Source organism: Nothobranchius furzeri, chromosome 6, assembly GCF_043380555.1.
Source record: "Nothobranchius furzeri strain GRZ-AD chromosome 6, NfurGRZ-RIMD1, whole genome shotgun sequence".
NCBI classification, from domain to species: Eukaryota; Metazoa; Chordata; class Actinopteri; order Cyprinodontiformes; family Nothobranchiidae; genus Nothobranchius; species Nothobranchius furzeri.
In genome coordinates this window covers 29,062,061-29,084,486 of record NC_091746.1, presented here as the reverse complement: position 1 = coordinate 29,084,486, position 22,426 = coordinate 29,062,061, and the positions used below count along the sequence as shown (strand labels likewise).

The 22,426-nt window shown below is 44.5% G+C and overlaps 1 protein-coding gene across 11 annotated transcripts in view; it reads right to left on the bottom strand.

The window, feature by feature from the left end:
- rims1b (regulating synaptic membrane exocytosis 1b) overlaps positions 1 to 22,426 on the bottom strand; it is a 99,218-nt gene that overhangs the window by 51,875 nt on the left and 24,917 nt on the right. For all 11 annotated transcript variants that reach the window (XM_054743886.2, XM_070552093.1, XM_054743876.2 and 8 more), the window contains exons 2-4: positions 20,485 to 20,698; positions 12,053 to 12,073; positions 567 to 844 (exon numbers count right to left, since the gene is read on the bottom strand). In XM_054743886.2, the coding sequence (XP_054599861.2) occupies positions 567 to 844; positions 12,053 to 12,073; positions 20,485 to 20,698 (513 nt within the window). The remainder of the gene's footprint in view (positions 1 to 566; positions 845 to 12,052; positions 12,074 to 20,484; positions 20,699 to 22,426) is intronic.

Below are 22,426 nucleotides of genomic sequence, written 5' to 3'. Positions count from 1 at the left end.
TTATGAATTTAACAACGATTACTGCCTGATGACATTTTCCCACATCTGCAAAGCTCACTGGAAGGACACAAACCGAGGACGATATTTTCCTGATACAGGGTTTATTACTCAAGTAAGGGTAAAAAAGTATCTGATTAGAAGGCTACTTGAGTACTGAGTATCATCTGGTCTAATACTTTTAAAATGATGACATCAAACAGACAAAAAATAAGAAGTTATGGGCAAATATTGGTATTTTAAAGACTAAAGGGGAAAAATGTAAATAAATAAACAACATAATTACAAAATAACACATTTTAGGCTAAATTTAGACACAAACTGAGGACAATATTTCCTGACATACAGGGTTTATTTAATTGTCTGAAAATGTGACACGTTTAAAAAATACCGCGATAATACCGAAAACCGTGATAATTTTGGTCACAACAACCGTGAGGTTACATTTTCACACCGCAACAACCCTAACTTCAACGACTGACTAAATTATTCTACATGAACTACAGATTAATCAAGTAAAAAGTTAACTTTATGCATTTATTTGTTTATGAGTCTAAAGCCCATCTTACTTTTCTCTGGGTGGCTCGCTTTGGGAGCGAGAGCCCGGCATGGCGTGGCCGCCCTTGGCAGCGGTGACTCCGGCTGGCGGCGCCGTGTTGGTGCTGGGGGGCGGGGCTTGGGATTTGGAGCGGAGTGGCTTCCTCTCTGGTTGAGCCTCACCTCTGGAGGGCGTATCGTTCAAGGAGGTGCCGAGGCTCCCGGGCCGCGCCCCTGACCCAGAAAACCATTCTCCTGACTTGGTGAGAATCTCTTGCTGCTTACGGCAGTGGTTGCAAACCCACATTACCTGTACCGGTGACAAGGACACAGGTGTTTGGTGAGGAGGGACTCATCACAGGAGGAATAAATACAGCATAAAAACATAAAAGGAGGATTCATTTGAACAGTTTTCTAATTAAAAAATAAGCGTTTCTGTTATTTTTTTAGCTATTATGACACACAGCTCTATGTTCCCCAGATTTAAACGTCTCTGTGGCCATTTTCACCTCATTTCTTTGCTTTAGCTAATAAAATATTACATTCCTGACGAAATTATCTGTTAAATCACAGATTAACAAAACCTGATTATGGAGATAATTTGTTTTCAACCCAGACTGCACTGAAAAAAAAAAAAACGTTTAATCATGTTGGTTTTGGATGAATCCATATTTAGTTTGGTGATACCGTAAGAAAGATTTTGGTGCCATATCTGGCAGAAACAGGCCGTATCCACTCAGCACCTTCAGCTCTTCATGTCTTTTACAGGGCATCTTCACGAAGGCACAATTGTGATTTAAGACGAGTCAAAAATAAGGAAAATGAATCTCTTTGCCCTCCAAATGAAAACAGCAGAAATCAAATACTCACACGTAGCCATGGCTACTGAGTTTCACCTCCGTTTGGTTGCACAAAAACAGGATTTATCTCCCTCCCCGTCTATAATCCCAGCGGTTTTATTTGGCTAAGAATAAATCCAAAGCAGCGAGTGAACGAAGCGGTCCTTTTCTGCTCAGCGTCTGAAATTCTGCATGAAGACAAAGTGCCTCCTCGGCCTTGGAAACTCCAAAATGTTACTCTTGACAGCCAGCGGGATGCACTTACCGGTGGCTTTAGCGGCTTGCCTTCAGCACGCCAGCGCACATTCATCATGGCCTGATTGAATCCCGGTTGGCGCATGTCCAGACTAATCTGGAGTAAATCAGCTGCTCACACAGCCCACAGCTGTCAGGCAGCATCCTGACTTCATACTACCATCATTTTCTGTATCTTCTCTCTCTTCTGCTGCAGATTAGCAGTGGCCAGTTAATCCATTCAGCTTCTCACCATCAACATCTGACCCAATCCCAACCCAACACCAGATCACAATCCCACACTTCCAAGACTTCCGCTTTCATCCAGTTCTACATGTTTTGGGACTTAGAGCTGCTAAACTGAGAGGCTGGTTTGAACTTATCGACCCGGGAAACCTGAGCCACCCCCCCCCCCCCCCACACACACACACACCCCTTCCCACTATATTACAGACTGTCCAGGAACACCGGCCAGTTCAAAGGATTATTTGTCATCTGTGTGTGTGTTTGCGTGCGTGTGTGTGTGTGTGTGTGTTTGTGTGTGTTTGCGTGCGTGTGTGTGTGTGTGTTTGCGTGCGTGTGTGTGTGTGTTTGCGTGTGTGTGTGTGTGTGTTTGTGTGTGTTTGCGTGCGTGTGTGTGTGTGTGTGTGTTTGCGTGCGTGTGTGTGTGTTTGCTTGTGTGTGTGTGTGTTTGTGTGTGTTTGCGTGTGTTTGTGTGTGTTTGCGTGTGTGTGTGTTTGCGTGTGTTTGTGTGTGTTTGTGCGTGTGTGTGTGTGTGTTTGTGTGTGTTTGCGTGTGTTTGCGTGTGTTTGTGTGTGTTTGCGTGTGTGTGTGTTTGCGTGTGTTTGTGTGTGTTTGTGTGTGTTTGCTTGTGTGTGTGTGTGTTTGTGTGTGTTTGCGTGTGTTTGTGTGTGTTTGCGCGTGTGTGTGTTTGCGTGTGTTTGCGTGTGTTTGTGTGTGTGTGTGTGTGTTTGTGTGTGTTTGCTTGTGTGTGTGTGTGTTTGTGTGTGTTTGCGTGTGTTTGTGTGTGTTTGCGCGTGTGTGTGTTTGTGTGTGTTTGCGTGTGTTTGTGTGTGTTTGCGTGTGTGTGTGTTTGTGTGTGTTTGCTTGTGTGTGTGTGTGTGTTTGTGTGTGTTTGTGTGTGTGTGTGTGTGTTTGCGTGTGTTTGTGTGTGTGTGTGTGTGTGTTTCTCCTAATTTCCTCTAACTGCTCCACTTCCTTCATTCCTCTATCTTCTATCCTTTCCTTCTTTTTCTCTCCAACCTCCCGTAGCAGTTTTTAAAAATATTTTCTCTTTTATGTGACTTTTTTTAATGATTCTCTCCATTTTTCCACTTCTTATCTTATTTTCTTTATTCTTGTTTCTTTTCTAGCTGTTTTGTCTTTGAATTGCATTTTGTTATATTAGTATTTTTTAATTTTAACCTAGTTTTTATTATTTTTGTAGCTTTTCTTGGTTTTTAAATTCAGTTTTTTACTTGTTGTTTTTACTTTAGTTGTTTTCTCCTATTTTTCCACAACTGAAGTTTTCGGTTTCATCCTGGTTGTCTTGTTTCAGTTCCCTCTCTTATTTATCATTTGACATCTTTGAATTTTTTTATACTTTTGACACGGTTGCATGTTTTATTCTTTCTCCTTTCCCCCATTCTCTTTTCATCTTGTCCTTGTTTTCTCTCATCACTCCTTTTCTATAATTTTCTTTCCTTCCTCAGTTTTACTTGTTTTCCTTTCATTTCCTGATGCCTCCTGGCTGTATCTGACCACACCTGGCTGACTTGACAAATGAAGACAGCTCACAGCTGTCAGTCAAGTGTCTGTTTTCCAACCCAACCTCCATCATCTCCCATCCCTGGGCTTCCTCTTCCTCCATCCGTCTCCTGGAAACACGGCACGGTGGAGAGAAAACCATTTATTCAAACTCTAAATGTGAGCATCAGCTTTTCCTTAAGGGGACAGAAAGCATGGGAGGAGACGCAAACATACACACACACACACACACACGCGCGCACACACACACACACACACACACACACACACACACACACACACACACACACACACACACACACACACACACACACACACTGAGGGTGACATATGAGACTGCTCTGGGTGTAAGCTGTCATGGCTGAACATCCATCCATTTTCATCCGCTTATCCGGAGTCAGGTCGTGGGGGCAGCAGCCTAAGGCGAGAGGCCCAGACTTCCCTCTCCCCAGCCACTTGGGCCAGCTCCTCCGGGGGAATCCCAAGGCGTTCCCTGGCCAGGTGAGAGACATAATCCCTCCAGCGTGTCCTGGGTCTACCTTTAGGCCTCCTCCCAGTTGGACGTGCCCGGAAAACCTCACCAGGGAGGCGTCAAGGAGACATCCTGACCAGATGCCCGAGCCACCTCAGCTGGCTCCTCTCAATGTGGAGGAGCAGCGGGTCTACTCCGAGCCCCTCCCGGATGACTGAGCTTCTCACCCTATCTCTAAGGGAGAGCCCAGCCACTCTTCGGAGAAAACTCATTTTGGCCTCTTGTATCTGCAACCTCGTTCTTTCGGTCACTACCCAAAGCTCGTAACCATAGGTGAGGGTAGGAACGTAGATCGACCGGTAAATCGAGAGCTTCGCCTTCTGACTCAGCTCTCTCTTCACCACGACAGACCGGTACAACGCCCGCATCACTGCAGATGCAGCACCAATCCGCCTATCGATCTCACGCTCCATCTTTCCCTCACTCGTGAACAAGACCCCGAGATACTTAAACTCCTCCACTTGGGGCAGGACCTCATCCCTGACTCGGAGAAGGCATTCTACCCTTTTCCGAATCAAGACCATGGTCTCAGATTTAGAGGAGCTGATGCTCATCCCAGCTGCTTCACACTCGGCTGCGAACCGTTCCAGTGAAAGCTGAAGATCACGTTCTGATGAAGCCAACAGGACCACATCATCAGCAAAAAGCTGACCTGATCCTCAGGCCACCAAAACGGATGCCCTCCACACCTTGGCTGCACCTAGAAATCCTGTCCATAAAGGTTATGAACAGAATCGGTGACAAAGGGCAGCCTTGGCGGAGTCCAACTCTCACTGGGAACGAGCCCGACTTACTGCCGGCAATGTGGACCAAGCTCTGACACGGGTCATACAGGGACCTAGCAGCCCGTATCAGAGGGCCTGGTACCCCATACTCCCGGAGTACCCCCCAAGGGCCCCCCGAGGGACGCGGTTAAACGCCTTCTCCAAATCCACAAAACACATGTAGACTGGTTGGGCAAATTCCCACGCACCCTCCAGGATCCCCCTAAGGGTACAGAGCTGGTCCAGTGTTCCACGGCCAGGACCAAAACCACATTGCTCCTCCTGAATCTGAGGTTCAACAATCCGATGGACCCTCCTCTCCAGAACTCCTGAATAGACCTTACCAGGAAGGCTCAGGAGTGTGATCCCCCTGTAGTTGGAACACACCCTGCGGTCCCCCTTTTTAAATAAAGGGGCCAGCAACCCCGTCTGAAAGTCCAGTGGGACTGTCCCCGATGTCCACGCGATATTGCAGAGCTGCGTTAGCCAACGCAGCCCCACAACATCCAGAGCCTTAAGGAACTCCGGGTGGATCTCATCCACCCCTGGAGCCTTGCCACAGAGGAGCTTTTTAACCACCTCAGTGACCTCAGCACCAGAGATTTGAGAAACCAACCCAAAGTCCCCAGACTCTGCTTCCTCACTGGAAGACGTGTCGGTGGGATTGAGGAGGTCTTCAAAGTATTCTGCCCATTGATCCACAACGTCCTGAGTAGAGGTCAGCAGCACACTGTTGGTAGCGGACTGCTTTCCCCCCCGAGGCGTCGGATGGTGGACCAGAATCTCCTCGAAGCCGTACGGAAGTCTTGCTCCATGGTCTCACCGAACTCCTCCCATGCCCGGGTTTTTGCCTCGGCGACCACCCGAGCCGCGTTCCGCTTGGACTGCCGGTACCCGTCAGCTGCCTCTGGAGTCCCACAGGCCAAAAAGACCTGATAGGATACTTTCTTCAGCTTGACAGCACCCTAACCGCCGGTATCCACCAGCGGGTTCGGGGGCTGCTACCACGACAGGCACCGAAGATCCTGCGACCACAGCTCCAGTCGGCCGCCTCAACAATGGAGGCACGGAACAGGGTCCATTCAGACTCAATGTCCCCCGCCTCCCCCCGAAACATTTTGGAAGTTCTGTCGGAGGTGGGAATTGAAGAGACGGAAGTTCTCATCTTTGGACCAGAAATCCAGAAAAGGAAATTGCTTAGCCAGTCGCCTGACCTGAATGGCATTACATTAATCTCCGAGAACAAAGTAAGGAACCTTGGTGTTATCTTTGACCAGGACATGTCATTCAAATCACAGGTTTCACAAGTTTGTAGGATTTCTTTTTTCCACCTTCGGAATATTGCTAAGATTAGAAGCATCCTTTCCAGGAGTGATGCTGAAAAACTAGTTCATGCATTTATTACATCCAGACTGGATTACTGTAATCCATTACTCTCAGGAAGTCCACAGAATGTAGTTAAAAGTCTTCAGCTTGTCCAAAATGCTGCAGCTAGAGTTCTGATGAGAATTAAAAAGAGAGATCATATCTCTCCTGTCTTAGCTTCCCTACATTGGCTACCTGTTAAATTCAGAATAGATTTTAAGATCCTTCTTCTCACATATAAAGCTCTTAATAATCAAGCTCCATCATACATTAGGAATCTGATTGTTCCATACGTTCCTAACCGAGCACTTCGCTCTCAGACTGCAGGTCTACTGGTGGTTCCCAGAATATCTAAACTTAGGATGGGAGGCAGATCTTTTAGTTATCAGGCTCCTCTCTTGTGGAACCAGCTCCCAGCTTTAGTCCATGAGGCAGACACTTTGTCTACTTTTAAGACTAGGCTTAAAACATTTTTATTTGATAGGGCCTATGGTTAAAATCTGATGTTAGCCTAAATCTGGACAAGTGGGGGAGTAGAGGGAGGTGGAGTGTACAGTCGGTAAAGACGGCTCTCCCTTGCCCTGCCTCCAACATGCCTCCATCTAAATAGGCTAGGTTATCCAGAGTTATCTCTGTAGTTATGCTGCTATAGGCTTAGACTGCTGGAGGACACACTGACCACTTTTCACACTCGACTACCTTCTTCTACAGTCTGCTCTTTAACTGTATTATTTTCTGCTACTTCAGCTGTTAACTTTATTTTCTCTCTAAGTGTTTTTCTCCCCAGAAGAAGCTACAACGATGTTCTGCTGAGCTGTGGTGGCCTCATGGAGGGGGCCATCGTCTAGCACACTGCTGCTAACCCCTTAAACATTCTCCCTCTCCTGATAATAACTTTTTGCTTTCCTTGACATTGGATGTGCTACTGCTAGTTTACCCGTTTAATTATAGATCCACTAGGATAAATACAATAAAGTTTATCTCACCAAATAGAATATTTACTAAGAAATCACAATATAACTATAGACACATTATTGTGTGTGTGTGTGTGTGTCTGCCTGCTCTGTCTTCTCGATCCCCAGTGAGTCGTGGAGGATGGCTGCTTATACTGAGCCAGGATTCTCTGGCGGTTTCTTCCTGTTAAAAGGGAGTTTTCCTCTCCACTGTCGCTGCATGCTTGCTTTGTATGAGGATTGCTGTATAGTCACTGACACTAGTCAGTGACTTGATGCAATTTGCTGGGTTCCTTATATAGGAAACATTATTTCTGATTGGCTTAATGACCTGTGAATTGGAATGTTTATTATGTGAAGTGTCTTGAGACGACTCTTGTCGTGATTTGGCGCTATATAAATAAGCTTGAATTGAATTGAAAGTTCCTGACAGGAGACTCTGCCAGAAGTTCCCAGCAGACCCTCGCAATGTGTTTGGGCCCGCCTGGTCTGACCAGCATCCTCCCCCACCATCTGAGCCAACTCTCCACCAGATAGTGGTCAGTTGACAGCTCCGACCCTCTCTTCACCCGAGTGTCCAAGACATGCGGCCGCAGGTCAGATGAAACAACAACAAAGTCGATCATGGAGCTGCGGCCTAAGGTATCCTGGTGCCAAGAGCAAATATGGACACCTTTATGTCTGAACATGGTGTTCATTATGGACAATCCATGACTGGCACAGAAGTCCAATAACAAAACACCACTCGAATTCAGATCAGGGGGGGGCGTTGCTCCCAACCACACCTCTCCAGGTCTCAGTGTTGTTGCCCACGTGAGCGTTAAAGTCCCCCAGCAGAACGAGGGAGTCACCGGAAGGAGTGCTTTCAGCACCCCCTCCAAGGTCTCCAAAAAGGGTGGGTAGTCTGAACTGTAGTTTGGTGCATAAGCACAGACCAGTCAGAACCCGTCCCCCCACACGTAGGCGGAGGGAGGCTACCCTCTCATTCACTGGGGTAAACCCCGACATACAGGCACCAAGATGGGGGGCAACTAGTATGCCCACCCCTGCTCGGCACCTCTCAGTGGGAGCAACTCCAGAGTGGTAGAAAGTCCAACCCCTCTCAAGGAAACTGGTTCCAGAACCAGAGCCATGCGTTGAGGTGAGTCCGACTATATCTAGTCGAAACCTCTCAACCTCACACACCAACTCAGGCTCCTTCCCCACCAGAGAGGTGACATTCCACGTGCCAAGAGCCAGCTTCTGTAGCCGAGGATCAGACCGCCAAGGTCCCCGCCCTCGACTACCACCCGTCACACACTGCACCCGACCCCTTTGGCCCCTCCCACGAGTGGTGAGCCCATGGGAAGGGGGACCCACCTTTCCTCTTCGGGCCGTGCCCGGCCGGGCTCCTTAGGTGAAAGCCCGGCCACCAGGCGCTCGCCAACGTGCCCCACCTCCAGGCCTGGCTCCAGAGGGGGGCCCCAGTGACCCACGTCCGGGCGAGGGAACACGGTTTCCATCTATATAATTCATCATAAGAGTTCTTCGGGCTGCTCTTTGTTCATGGCTGAACAGTAAATCCTTAATAATGAGAAGAAAGACGAAGACAAAAAGCTCCATTTGTCTCAAAGAGGGACAAAATAAACTCCACAAGCAAAACCAGAGGTAAGCAAAGAACACGTCTAACACGAGTCAGTTTTCAGACTTGCATTTAAATCAGAATAATAATTAAAAAGCTGAAACATTAATAAAAATATTAGGGAATTTTGCCACTTTTTTATCTCAATCCGACAGCTTTTTGATTTTCCTGCCTTGTAAACAGTTTTACATTTAAATGATTGTATGTGTTTGAGTGTGCGTGTGTGTGTGTGTGTGTGTGTGTGTGTGTGTGTGTGTGTGTGTGTGTGTGTGTGTGTGTGTGTGTGTGTGTGTGTGTGTGTGTGTGTGTGTGTGTGTGTGTGTGTGTGTGTGCATGTCCTCAGATATGAAGGGTGTGAAAAAACACAGAAATAGAGACAAGAGTCAGAAAGACGGGAACAGAAAGAGTGTTATGGAGGTTGCTGAGGTGTGAGAGCGGAGAAGGTGGGTTAGTCATCTGATACTGAAATCACAGCTGAGATTATGCAAAAACAGCCCTGAGATTATACGGAAACAGCCCTGAGATTATACGGAAACAGCCCTGAGATTATACGGAAACAGCCCTGAGATTATACGGAAACAGCCCTGAGATTATACGGAAACAGGACTGAGATTATACGGAAACAGCCCTGAGATTATACGGAAACAGCCCTGAGATTATACGGAAACAGGACTGAGATTATACGGAAACAGCCCTGAGATTATACGGAAACAGCCCTGAGATTATACGGAAACAGGACTGAGATTATCCAGCCTGTCTGCTGGAGGAAAGTGCAGCATCATCTAAATAATAAAATGTTTCTGGCAGTTTTGTGTGACTGACAGCTGATTAAACTCCCGAAAGCACAAAATAATCCCAAAACAACATCCGACTGCTGAAACAGCAAAATATGATGTATCTGATGTTTAATCTGAAACAAATCCAATTATAAAAACTGGTAAAAGATCTCATATGTGATGAGTGTTTAGATGTTTTCCTGTCCTGCACCAGGAGGTGGCGCTCCTCTGCAAAGCAGTGAGCTCAGTGGCTGCATTACAAAAGGAGGGAAATATCATTTGTATGTAAGAAACAGAAGTTTAATTTAGCTGAAAACATTTAAAACCTGATCTGTAAACATAACAGAGCATTAATCAGGATGGAGTTGATTCACATTTTGGACGTCCATGAACGTTTAATTATGACATCTGAGATTCAGCACATGGAGTGCTAAACTAGGTCAAAGTATTTCTGAGTTCTGTTGTTTTTTATTTAGACCATTTTAGACTTTTTTTTAACTTAATTTATTTATTCAATAAAACTTAAAAAAATGTCAGATGAAAAAACGTTTTTTTCCATTGCTGAGCTCAGCTAAACTTCTAAATCTATTTAAAGAGGTCCTTCACTGAGAAACCGTTTTTTACTTATTCTTTAAACTTGAAGTCCTGTTAGTCATCACACACGGGTTTAACCCATCCCTGTGGGACGTGGCGAGCTGCAGCTGTGTCTGGGAACTGTTTGGTGGTCAGACTACTGTAACTCTCTTTTCACGTGTCTGAGCAGAACCTCCCTGAACCGTCTACAGGTGGTTCAGAACGCCTGTGCTCGGCTTCTGACCAAGTCCTCCAAACACACCCACATCACCCCGCTTCTCCTCCAGCTTCACTGGCTGCCAGTCAACTTCAGGGTTCATTTCTAGATCCTGGTTCTGGTCTATAGGGCCTTACATGGACAAGCACCATCTTACATTGGTGATCTTCTTAGTCCCTACACCCCCAGCAGGTCCCTGAGGTCCAGTGATCAAAGCCTACTGGTTGTGCAGCACCAGGCTAAAGGTCAAAGGTGACAGATCATCTGCTGCTGTGGCCCCCAGACTCTGGACCTCTCTCCCCCTGAGCCTGAGATCAGTGGACTCAGTGGTCTCCTTTAAAAAGCAGCTGAAGACTCACTTGTTCAAGCTGGCTTTTGTATGACCTTCTTCACCTCTCTCTCTTTATTCTGCTCTCCCCACCTATTCCACCTTCCTCAGGATCCACTGATTTCCCTCTTTCCTGTTCACTCTCGCTCTTTCTTAACATTTTTTAATCACAATTGTGTATTTTTGCTCATTTTAAATATATTTTAAAACATTTTCTAAATGCTTTTTTATATTTTTACATTTTTTTGTTTTTGTGAAGCACCTCGTGATTTTTATCTTGAGAGGCACTATAGAAATTACACTTTCTTCTTCTTCTTCTTCTTTAACCCCCAATCCAACCCCGTATGACCTGATCGGGATTTGAACCCTGGTCTCCCAGTCCCAGTATGACACTCTACCACTAGGCCACTGAGATGATTATAATGGGTCACTCTGAGCTTTTCAATCAGGCTGAACATGAAAATAGTCTCCTACACCAATCTCCTGCATCAGCTTCTGACAGAAAACAGACGGTGAGACTATGATTAGAAAAGCTTGACAGATCTATGTCACACTGTCACCTAACATCCACGGACTCACCCATCTTGACTCACAACGGGGAGGGTTGTTGTTGGTTTAGAGTCCAGCAAACAGCAGAGAACGTTTAGCAGAAGCTAACTGTTAGCATTAGCAACTCCACCTCACAGCAGAACTCCCCCAGGCTTGAGTTATTTGCGGAGATAAAGCGTCATAGTAAGTGGTAGAGTCATGTTTTTGTTAGCCAATCAGAGGCAAGATGTCCAAATACAAGGTTCTCCTCTGCAAATGCATCGATTATGATTATGTATTGACCTTTAAACCAATCACGTTCTCTGCCTCACGTTCCTGTCTACTAAAGGGCCTTTGAGCAAGTGAGAGTGCGGCCTGCCCCGGTGCATTATGGGACTTGGAGTTTTAGTTGTATTTTAAAATTACAGACAAGTTTTAATAAAATATTAAACATGATCCCACAGACATCTTATGAGTCAGACTTTGCTGATTCTGCTGTCTGCTGCAGGTGACATACTGACTGATGACCAACACTCCACACAGCAGCAATTAAAGTTTTCTTTAAGGGGAAGTGGAACACACCGAGTCCCTCCCGTCTCCCCATGGCAAGGCTGGATTCAAACACACAGGCAGGGAAAACGTGCACAAGTTCTCATTCATCCAAATGAATGTCAGTGGGGAAATTGCTGCTTTGTGTTCATGCCAGTTACTGTATTATATTTTTAATCTGAACAATTTTATTACTCTACCCAAACACAGCCAGGTTTGCAGCCACAGGAAGAGGGGTCAGGACTATACACCAGACGCCCTGCAGACAGTGTAGGTTGAGTCTCATGCTTTTTCTGCCTGCTAGAGAAGTTTCAGGGTCTGAATTCATTCTCAGCATTTTGATCCTCACAAACCCTGGAAAAGGTTTGGAATTCCTGTTCCCAACTCTGAGAATGAGCACAGACCCAGGAGTGGAGGGCGGGGACAACAGCTGTGACCCATGCAGAAATATCCATCACTGAGCAGGCCTTACCCTGTCCTTCACTATGAGACACTTTGCAAAGGAAGGAGACAAACAATGGACATAGTTAGTCATAGTGAGACAGAGAGGACACTTCAGCTCAGCTGTCTCCAACCAGCTAAAGTATGAAATCATACTATTAAAGCCCCCCATCTGCTCAGGGAAGTCTATCATCCACAAGTGAATCTGTTCAGAACCAGTAGCTACGGAAGCCCTGAAAGGACAAAATACATTCTTTTTAAAGAGGGAAGTGTTTTTATTTTATTTTATTTTATTTTATGATGTTTAATCAGAATAAAGAGGTTTTTTTTATGAAGGAAAAAAAAACATGTTGAACATGTGTTCATTATTTATTAGTTTGTTTATTTGAGCAACTTAAAGCTGGGATATGTAGTTTAAAACATTTAAATCAACAATGCTTAAATGTGACCATCTGACCATATTCTATGATATAAAATAGGTCATCTTTCATCCACAATAGCGGGGTTTCCCCCAGTGCTTTATAAGCCTGGCTTTGCTTAGCTTTGCTTGGCCACCCACCAGGCTAAGCGTCATGCCCCGCCCTCTTCCCCAACCCTTCCGTGTCCACTGACACGAACTGCGAAACGAAACTAGAGCCCTCCATCAGCCGATAATGGTGAGAAACAGCAGTGGAATGTGTGCAGAACGTGTGCAACCCTCATTTTCTGGGGGAAACCCTGAATAAGCAGCTGTCAATCAATGAGAATCCGCTTCAGTTCCCAGCATGCACTATGGGGTAATGCACTGACGCACACCAGCCTAGCTTGAATGTTAACTTGAATTAAAGAGCAAACTGCAGGTGAATTTTTTTTTCTAATTCATATAAATGCTGTCCAATAAATACTATTTGAAATGCTTATTGGGGATATTTTGTTGTAAAATACATAACAGCAGAGTTTTTCTGGTAAAAAGTGGTTTTTCTCAGCAAAGCTTCTAAATAGGCTTTTTTTTCTAAATCTGAACCTCTGACGTTGCTCGGGTACAAGATCAGCTCGCGGTCCTTCGACTGATGATGACGTCAAAGTAGTTGATTGGCTGAACATGAACTTTACGGAAGTTATGTAATCACATTACGTTGTTATCACGTTACGTTTTCTGTTGGAAAGATAGAACTGCATGTATATTAAGGCTTAACGATTAATTTCATGTGCAATTAAATTGCGATGTGACAAAAGCTGCAATTTGGCAGCGAGTGATTAGTGCAATGCTAATATACATGGAAAAACCCATAGGAATGCTAATGCTAATATCACTGATTACATTCTTACAAATTATGAATTAGAAACGTGCCAAATGATTACATTTGGAGTCTAATAGAAAGTAAAACTACCATCAATCAAATAAATACAGACAGGTATTTTAGTAAAGCCAGAAAACTTTTAACTGCAGAGTTTTAAGCTAGCAGCTATGAGCGTACCTGAACTACGCATGGACAAGACATCAAAAACTCTAAACACAAAATACTTCAATAAACGGGACACACTTCTTTCCTGCAAATACAATTTCACAGGTGTTGCTAATACCTATGATCCTTCAAGGGATGTGCTCAAAGAGGAGTTCAGCATTATGAATACAATATAGTGTTTTATTTTACAAATACCATTATAAACACAAACTTACGTCTTAAGAAACATTATTTTAATAACGAAACAGCTAAATTATTTCCAACAGTATAAAGATGTGTAGTGTATTTTGTCCGAGTGGGTTTGCCGTACTTTAACGTCATCGGCAGTCGAAGGACCCCGAGCTGATCTTGTACCCGAGCACATCCTGTACCGACACCGGAACCAAAGGGAGTTAGAAGCTAGGTGCGGCTTCAGCTCAGTGTTGAGAGTGACTAGTTTTAAGGTAGAGAGGTCATGTTATCGAGTCAGTGTGTGTGTTTACTAGTGTTGGATTGTGTTCGTTTTGATAAACTATAGTTTGTGAAGGTTGCACCAACTCCAGCCTGTCTGGACATCGAGTCCACGGGTTCCGAGACAAGAGAAACAACACCTATATCTCCGTGCCTGAGGGTGTTTTGTGCAGCTGAAAAGACTGACTTCTGTAGCCCTCATCGGTCCGTACTGGGAGAGGGAGGTCCGCGCTGGGCTCTGGAGACCCGTGGTGGTGTTTAAAAAGTTAAATTAGGATTTTTGGAGCTCAGATCACCATCAGAACCAGGTCAGAACCGACCACTAGGAGAGACGCGCAGCTCAGCAGGTCAGTTGAGCTGGTTTCTGGGTCGGAACCATTTTAGATCCACTGTCTGTACCACCAGCAGAGGATGCTTTGCTTTTAAAAATACTAGTGAGCCTTTCGAGCTGGTTTCTGGGTCGGATCCAGCTCACAGAAACCCTCATGGGCTCACGAACCGCATCACAGGCGTCTCTCTCTCTCTCTCTGAAGCGCTAAACTACGTTACGTGTTGTGCCAAAAAGCAACTGGCTGCCAAAAAAAGATTAGCCACCGTGGGGTCGCGCACGGTTAGGGTAATTGCATTTCTTGACAAAATTCCTCAGGATTTCGCCTTAAAACTCGGCATATCTAGCAATATGGACATTGAGAAAGCAGAGATAACCTCATCCGGCACTTAAACAGATGTTTATCGCGGACATTAGTTTTTTCCAGTTCGGAAGTTGTTTTAAGTGTTGCTATTTGTCTTAAATGTTCACAATGAGGATATATTAATCCTTTTTGCAATATTTGCGATTGAAAGATGGTTTGTGGTAAGAACTGGCTTTCTTTATGTTACAGCCTTGATACTAAAAAATAAATAAACAGTGTAAAATGGCGCCCTGTATTGAATGTAAAGTCAAACGTTGTATAAATGTAAATAAACAATTATCCAGCGATTTGATTTATCCCCCCTTCCTTTCTTTAGTCCACTTGACATGGAGCCACAGTTAACTAGTTTGGGGCACATTTTTACTTGAAAAATAGTATTTAAACTGATCAAGCTTTGGCTTTAATGACACTGTGTAGGTTACTATCTATACATTACGTTGCTCTATTTAAAAGTAACAAGATAAAAGCACTTCAGCACATACAATTAAGATTGTCACTTGCCAAATAGAGACTATACCCTCCTGTTTACCTATAAGAAACACCTCCAAATATCTTTAAATTCTGTATTGATGATTTAATTGTAGACAACAAAAAAGGCATTTTACTTGCCAAAAAGTTATTGAATCGCTCAGATTTTCATGGAGGCTAAAATGGACCAAATAAGGGTTTTATGTATTATCTGTTGATGTTATTGTACTCATACTGTCTACTGTATCATCATAAACACCCAAAAATGGCAACAAATGATCATTTCCCTTGCCAAACATTGATTACAGATTACAGGTCACCTGTAAAGGGTTAAAGTGACCTAAATATTACTTTATTTATTATCTCTTGATGTTATTAGTCCCATCACAGGATGCTGGGTCTCTTCTTAAGACATGACCACCCCCACTGTACTTGTGCTATGTCGGACTCAAAAATATGCTAAAAATAGTAGTTGACGTCACGCTACAGACCCCAGCTTTAAGGCAAGCTAAGACCATCTAAAACAAGATGATTGTTTTTTAAAGTCTGTCTACATTTTTGTTTGCTTCTCTGAGAAATGGAATTGGCTCCATTTAAGCCTCATTGTTTATTTTCTTTCAGGGCTTCTGTATTTGTTGTTTAGTTTCCTCTCTTTCCTCTTTGAACTTGATAATTATACACCTGAGAACATAAAACAAAGCTAAATCTAATACTCTACAATCTGCTTCCCAGGATAGAAATCAACACCTGAACCTTTCAGCTTCAGGTTTAAGGGATCGGGTTCTTATTAAAATCACATTTATGATACAGTGAGAACACAAAAAGGATGCTAACCACTTTGTCCTCCTGTGTGGCATGCAGTCCAGGTAGCAAAGAGGATTTAAAAAAAGCGAAGGGGAGGAGTGGAGAGAGGGAGAAAAGAAACACATGATGGAGGAAGTAGAGATGCAGAGGAGGGAAGTTTGTGATGAGGAGAGATTGTGTCAAAAAGAAGGAAAAGGGACAGGGGGAGTGGGGTTTGTTATTAAAGTGAATTCTCACGGAAACGTAACAGTCTGCGGAGGTGGTGAAAACAAACGCGTGACTGACATGCATGATTTAGGCATGATGCTAGCATGACAGCATATATGAAGCCAGAATCCTGGTTTTAATGTTTGTTCAGCTGTGAGGCCCACGTGACACAAGTTTCCTCATCTGTGCATGTTAATGAGGGGTCAGTAGCTCCCCCTGCAGGTAACTCGTGGCACAAGCACAATGATGAAGCTCCCACTCCAAAGGTGGCTGAAGGAGGATGAAAAAGCGCCACCTACTGGACAGGAGTGCACGTGACGCCACATAGAACCAATGAGTGGACCGCTGTGACGCAGCTGAAGCCATCGTAGTGCAAATACGAGCTCATGCACGTCCTCGTTCAGTCGGAAGCAAAAGCAAAATGGCTTCTGAGCACAAAGAGGAAACAGTGAAAGCAATGAGAAGCACATGCCTCCTTTTCCTTTTACACCTCTTTCTAAGACAAAACGCTGTCATTATAAACTGAGTTTAGAAAAAATAAAAAAAAAATAAAAATAAAAACATGAAAATGACCTCTAGTGGCTGGCTGCAGGATTGGTTTTATGCCCCGCCCTCTCAAATTACCTTTATTGAAAGAAAACAAAGCAAAGCCCTCAGTGGAAACATTGGCTTGTTCTTGGGGGAATTTAAAAATAGTTGTTATGTAATTACAACAAGTTAACAATGGTTTGGAAAACGTTTGTGTTAAAAAGGGACCAGAGTCTGGATTCAGTCCAGTTGAACGTCCTGCATCACCCACCACCTGTCCACCAGTACTAGACTTCAGTTTTGTTCTTGTCTGAAGGTTGATGCATTTAATCCTCGGTCGAATATTTTTGTTCTCTGATTTTGAAGTTGAGATTTAGAGTAAAGACCTGATATTTGATGCCTGAAGCTGATTTTAACCGTTTTTGGTAATAAACTAAAATCACTTTTTCATCATTCATATTTAAATTTACAAAAAACTTCAAAAAGGAAAGAATGAAAAAAAGGGCTGGATACACTTTTTTAAATAATTAATTTTCCTGTGTGTATATTTTTATTATATATTTATTTATAATCATTAAAAATGTATTTATAATTGTATAATTTGTTAATTAATGTAATTACATTTATTTACTTATTGTTTATGATTGAATAAAATATGGGGTCTACATTTTCCTCTACCAGGTGGATGACTGTACTCATCTATTAGCTAGTCATCGACCCTCGTTGTTGGTGGAGGTGTCCTGATTTGGTTTTGTGTTTCATTCATTTGAGTTAATTGTTTGCCAGCATGTCAGAATAAACACCTAAATACAAACTAATTAGCTACAAAAACATTTCCAACAAAAAGAAGCAGCTGATTTAAGTAATAAATGTTTATTTTCTTCCTTTATTATTAAATATTTACTCTCTTGGCTCTAATACTGTTCATATTTATAACATAAATTATTCAGATCATATTAAGTGAAGTTATTTTCAGCACAGTTTCCCTTCAAATCATTTCTTTTACTTATAGATCGTGTTCTAATGAGAGGTTTTACCAGCAGGTCTGCTTTTTGCTAACTGGTATCTAAGTCCCGTGGTCCCGGTGTGAAACCGGTCCCAGCTGGGACGGGCGGATACCGAACAGATTGGCACCAGCAGGTGATGATGGGTGGAGGGAACATGAGGTGAAGTAAGCAGAAGGAAAGCTTCTCTTTCAGGTTGGAGACGAGCCCAAAGACGGCTCTGATGGAAGAGGACGGGTTCTCAAAATAGAACAAACATGTTTGACAAAGGCTTGGACGTCACACCGATCCCTCCTGGTCCAAACTAACGGTTAAAGCGCCTTTAATGGACGGGTTCTGTGTCAGAAATCCTGTGCTGTGTGCAAGAACACAAACCCCACAAAAAACTGTAAAATGTGTCCAGGCCCCTCTCCGATCCACACGCCTCCGCCGGACTGTATTCAGAAGCTATTCCAGGTCAAAGAAACTCAGTATGATCTAAGGGGTGGGGGGGGGGGGGGGGGGGGGGGGGAGGACAATTTGTGAAAGGGAAAGTAAGAACAAATGTTTAGGTTGGTTTATGCTTGACGCGTCCACGAGGTCCGCACGGCTCCGTGCGGCGAAATTGCATCATTTGAGCAACTACGCCTCTCCACCGCGCCTCCGCACCGCGCACCTAGGAAATTTTCTAAAGCTTGGTTTATGCTTGACAAACAGATTTTTTCCGCTTGGTGATGCGGCTCGCGGATGGAACGCGCTTCACAACTCGCAGCGTTTATGGTTCATGCGGCTCGTCTCTGCGGTGAACCAATATTCTCCCAAACTGTAGGGGGCAGCATGGAGCTCTACAGCATGTATCCAACACTACACCATAGTAGAAGTAGAAATTACTGTTTACAACATGGCATTCCAGCATTTTTAACAGCGTCCTCGTCTTTTCCGACAGTGCGAGCTATTTCTCTCCAAGAATTATTAACAACATGTCGATCACGGTGATCTCTGAGAGCTGAATCATACAAATGTCTGTATTTACCAACCTCTGCCACACTAGTTCTTGCCGGTCCGCCATGTTTTTCCGCATCTGACCATCCGCATGGTTAATCTTGGTTTATCTTTCCGCACCGCGCACCTAGGAAATGTTCTAACCACGCGGATGGTCAGACGTGGAAAAACATGGCGGACTGGCAAGAACTAGTATGGCAGAGGTTGGTAAATACAGACATTTGTATGATTCAGCTCTCAGAGATCACCGTGATCAACATGTTGTTAATAATTCTTGGAGAGAAATAGCTCGCACTGTCGGAAAAGACGAGGACGCTGTTAAAAATGCTGGAATGCCATGTTGTAAACAGTAATTTCTACTTCTACTATGGTGTAGTGTTGGATGCATGCCGTAGAGCTCCATGCTGCCCCCTACAGTTTGGGAGAATATTGGCTCACCGCAGAGACGAGCCGCATGAACCATAAACGCTGCGAGTTGTGAAGCGCGTTCCATCCGCGAGCCGCATCACCAAGCGGAAAGTAAATGCGTCAAGCATAAACCAAGCTTAAGGAGTCAGAGTTGTACTGCAGTAGGAGTCAAATTAAGGAATAGCTTGGACACTGGAATCAGGGCATGTAACACTGTTAAATCATTTTTTTAAAAAAATGTACGTCAATAAGATGATGTCATACTACCATAATGACCGTATGTGGTCTAGTGTGTCTGATAAATGTCAATGAAAATGTAATGTTCTTGCACAAGTGATAGTATTCAAATTCGAAAGAAAGAGATCGCGGATACAAGCGGCCGAAATGAGTTTCCTCCGTAGGGTGACCGGGCTCAGCCTTAGAGATAGGGTGAGGAGCTCGGACATTCGGGAGGGACTCGGAGTAGAACCGCTGCTCCTCCGGATCGAAAGGAGTCAGTTGAGGTGGTTTGGGCATCTGGTCAGGATGCCTCCTGGACGCCTCCCTGGGAGGTGTTTCGGGCATGTCCTGCCGGCAGGAGGCCCCTGGGTCGACCCAGGACACGTTGGAGAGGTTACATCTCCAATCTGGTCCGGGAACGCCTTGGGGTCCTGCCGGAGGAGCTGGTGGAGGTGGCCGGGGAGAGGACGGTCTGGAGCTCCCTAGTTGGGATGCTGCCCCGCGACCCAGACCCGGATAAGCGGAGGAAGACGACGACGACGACGATCATACATGGATTTATTATGATTACTGGTAGTTTTGTATAGTTCTGTCTTTAGTTCTGTGTATTTTTCCTCTTGCTGAATTATGTTTGTTGTTGTTCACTATATTTCAATGTTGATTAGCATTTTCATTACTTTTATCTTTCTTTGTTATTTTTTCATGATAAGTAATGTGATTGAGTAAAAAGAATAGGCATACGTCTGTTTTATTTTGTTCTTTCTTTTTCCTTTTAAATGACCAAAATAAAATAAATTGAAATTGAAATTATTAATATTGTTACTTTATATTATCATCAATTTAAACCTTATTGTACTCCTCGTTGCTGCTACTGTGGGAGTTAAAGGGTTAAGCTGGAGGTCGTTGGGTCCTTTTAGGGCCAAACGTGTAGATTTGTCGTCTCAAACTGATTTTAGATTCTTTTTCTTTGCAGACATGAAGTAACTTTGACAAATGTAGCACAAACACAGACACAACGACAAACGCTACCAGAGTTCTCAAGTTCACGTGTGCAAAAGGGATTTAGCATGACGGCACTGAAGCAGCAACAGCTCACAAAAGCGTAAAAGCCAAACTGCTCCTTCAGAACACTTTGGCGCCGCCAAAGTGTGACCAGGATGCAAGGAAAGTGCACAAAGACGAGACAGAGGCAGCTGGAACAGCGTTGCGTCATCTAGAGCAGGGGCGTTAAAACAAGGAAAAGGTCAAGAGCCTCACATTGTTGGAGCGCAGAGAGACCCGCCCCCCACAGCGGGCGCAGAACTTGGTCTGGCAGTAGGAGCAGAGGTGGCCGCAGCCGTCGGCAAACTTGGTCTTGTGACAGATCCCGCAGGTGGGGGCGTCGTCCTTCTGCTGGGTCTGCTGGCGCCGCGTCTCGACCCCGATGCGATGCACTTCCTGTTTGTAGCTCTCAAACTGCTTGTGCAGCGTCCTGCAAGGAGGAAAGGACATTGGAGGTCAGGGGTTCAACCCGTGAACTTTTCAGCCTAAAAATAAACCTGAAGAAGAACGTTTGAGGGCGTGAAGTCGTTCTAGCTTGAAGGAATCACAGCATCAGAGAGCGGAGATGCTGCGAGACGATCTGCCTTTAAAAAGGAAATTCACTCACAGCGACGGCTGCAGCTCAGTTTGCTGCTTTCATCCTGCTTCCTGACTACGATGAAAATAACCTGTAAGTGATCCGGACATGAAAAAAAACCCACTAAAACACCCACGATGTTGATTCAACAGCGCTGTTAGCATCAGAGGCACACCTCACCGAGAGGGAGAGGAACACAGCCTCATTCATAAATCTACCACGGAAAATCACGTCTCCCATCAGGACTCTGAATTACTCAGAGTAACTTTAGTTCCTCCACAGCTGGGGATTACCTGGCTCTGTGGAAAGCAGACATGTCTTCACAGATCTGACCTTCAGCGGTCGGGTGGGAAACAAGCTGAGGACATGTCAGCAGCAGAGATGGTCCTGCACCATGACCCGTCCACAGTCCGGAACCTGTGCCAAGTTACCCAAATGTAACAGTAATCTAGAAAACTCCCTGAGTAAAATAAAACAAAAAACCAAAGTCCAACTGTTTAGGATGGTTTGAATGAAGGAGAAGAGACTTCTGTGATCAGAGCTGTGCGTTCTGAGGAGCCTGCCTCCACGCTCAGTCAGATCAGAGAGGTGACGAGCCGTCTGGGACGCATTCCCGACCAATCAGCTGCCACCAGGAAAAGGGTGGAGTAGTACATCTCTGATTTATGAATGAAAAATAAACGACTCATGCCCTGTTTAAAGTAAACACGCTTTACCTATTTAGTTTTAGTTAAATGGTAAACGGCCTGTATTTGATATAGCGCCTTCTAGAGTCCTGGAACCCCCCAAGGCGCTTTACAACACAATCAGTCATTCACCCATTCACACACACTGGTGGGGATGAGCTACGATGTAGCCACAGCTGCCCTGGGGCGCACTGACAGAGGCGAGGCTGCTGAGCACCGGCGCCACCGGTCCCTCCGACCACCACCAGCAGGCGAGGCGGGTTAAGTTCAACCCTTTAGATCCTGAAATGTAAAATAAAAATAAATCTAGTTTTTAAAACTAAACCATTGCCCAACATCATTAGAACAGCTGTTTATATTTTTGTCTAATTATGTAAATAAATTCAAGTTTATCAATAAATAAATGAAACTGTCCCATGGCAGCTGTAGATCCTCCACCAGGGGGCAGCAGATATGTATAGGACTAGATACGGCGGGTTTCTGATGAAGGCACTAAGCCTGATGCTCCATCTGGATGCTGTAAAGCTGGCGTGTGGTGTGACGTCATCAAGGAGAGGAGGAGCTGGCTCCCCGTTATCTTCTAGAAGGAGCTGAAAGCTACGCCCACACAATGTCCTTGTAGCTTAATGTTTTTGATATGTTCCTGCCCAGGAACACCTGCTGAATTATCTCCTCAGCCATCTTCGGGTTCTGCAGGAGCTGCTAGTCACTCACTTTAATTAAATCATCAGCAGGGAAACATCTAAAACAAGCACTCATGATGCTAGCACACACCTGCTAGTGCTACAGTCAGTTAAAACAATAGTCCAACGTAGCTTAAGGTTGAACACCAAAGAGGTAAATGTGTAAATCAACGTTTATGAATGGCAAAAGTTTTGTAACCGTTTGATACAAA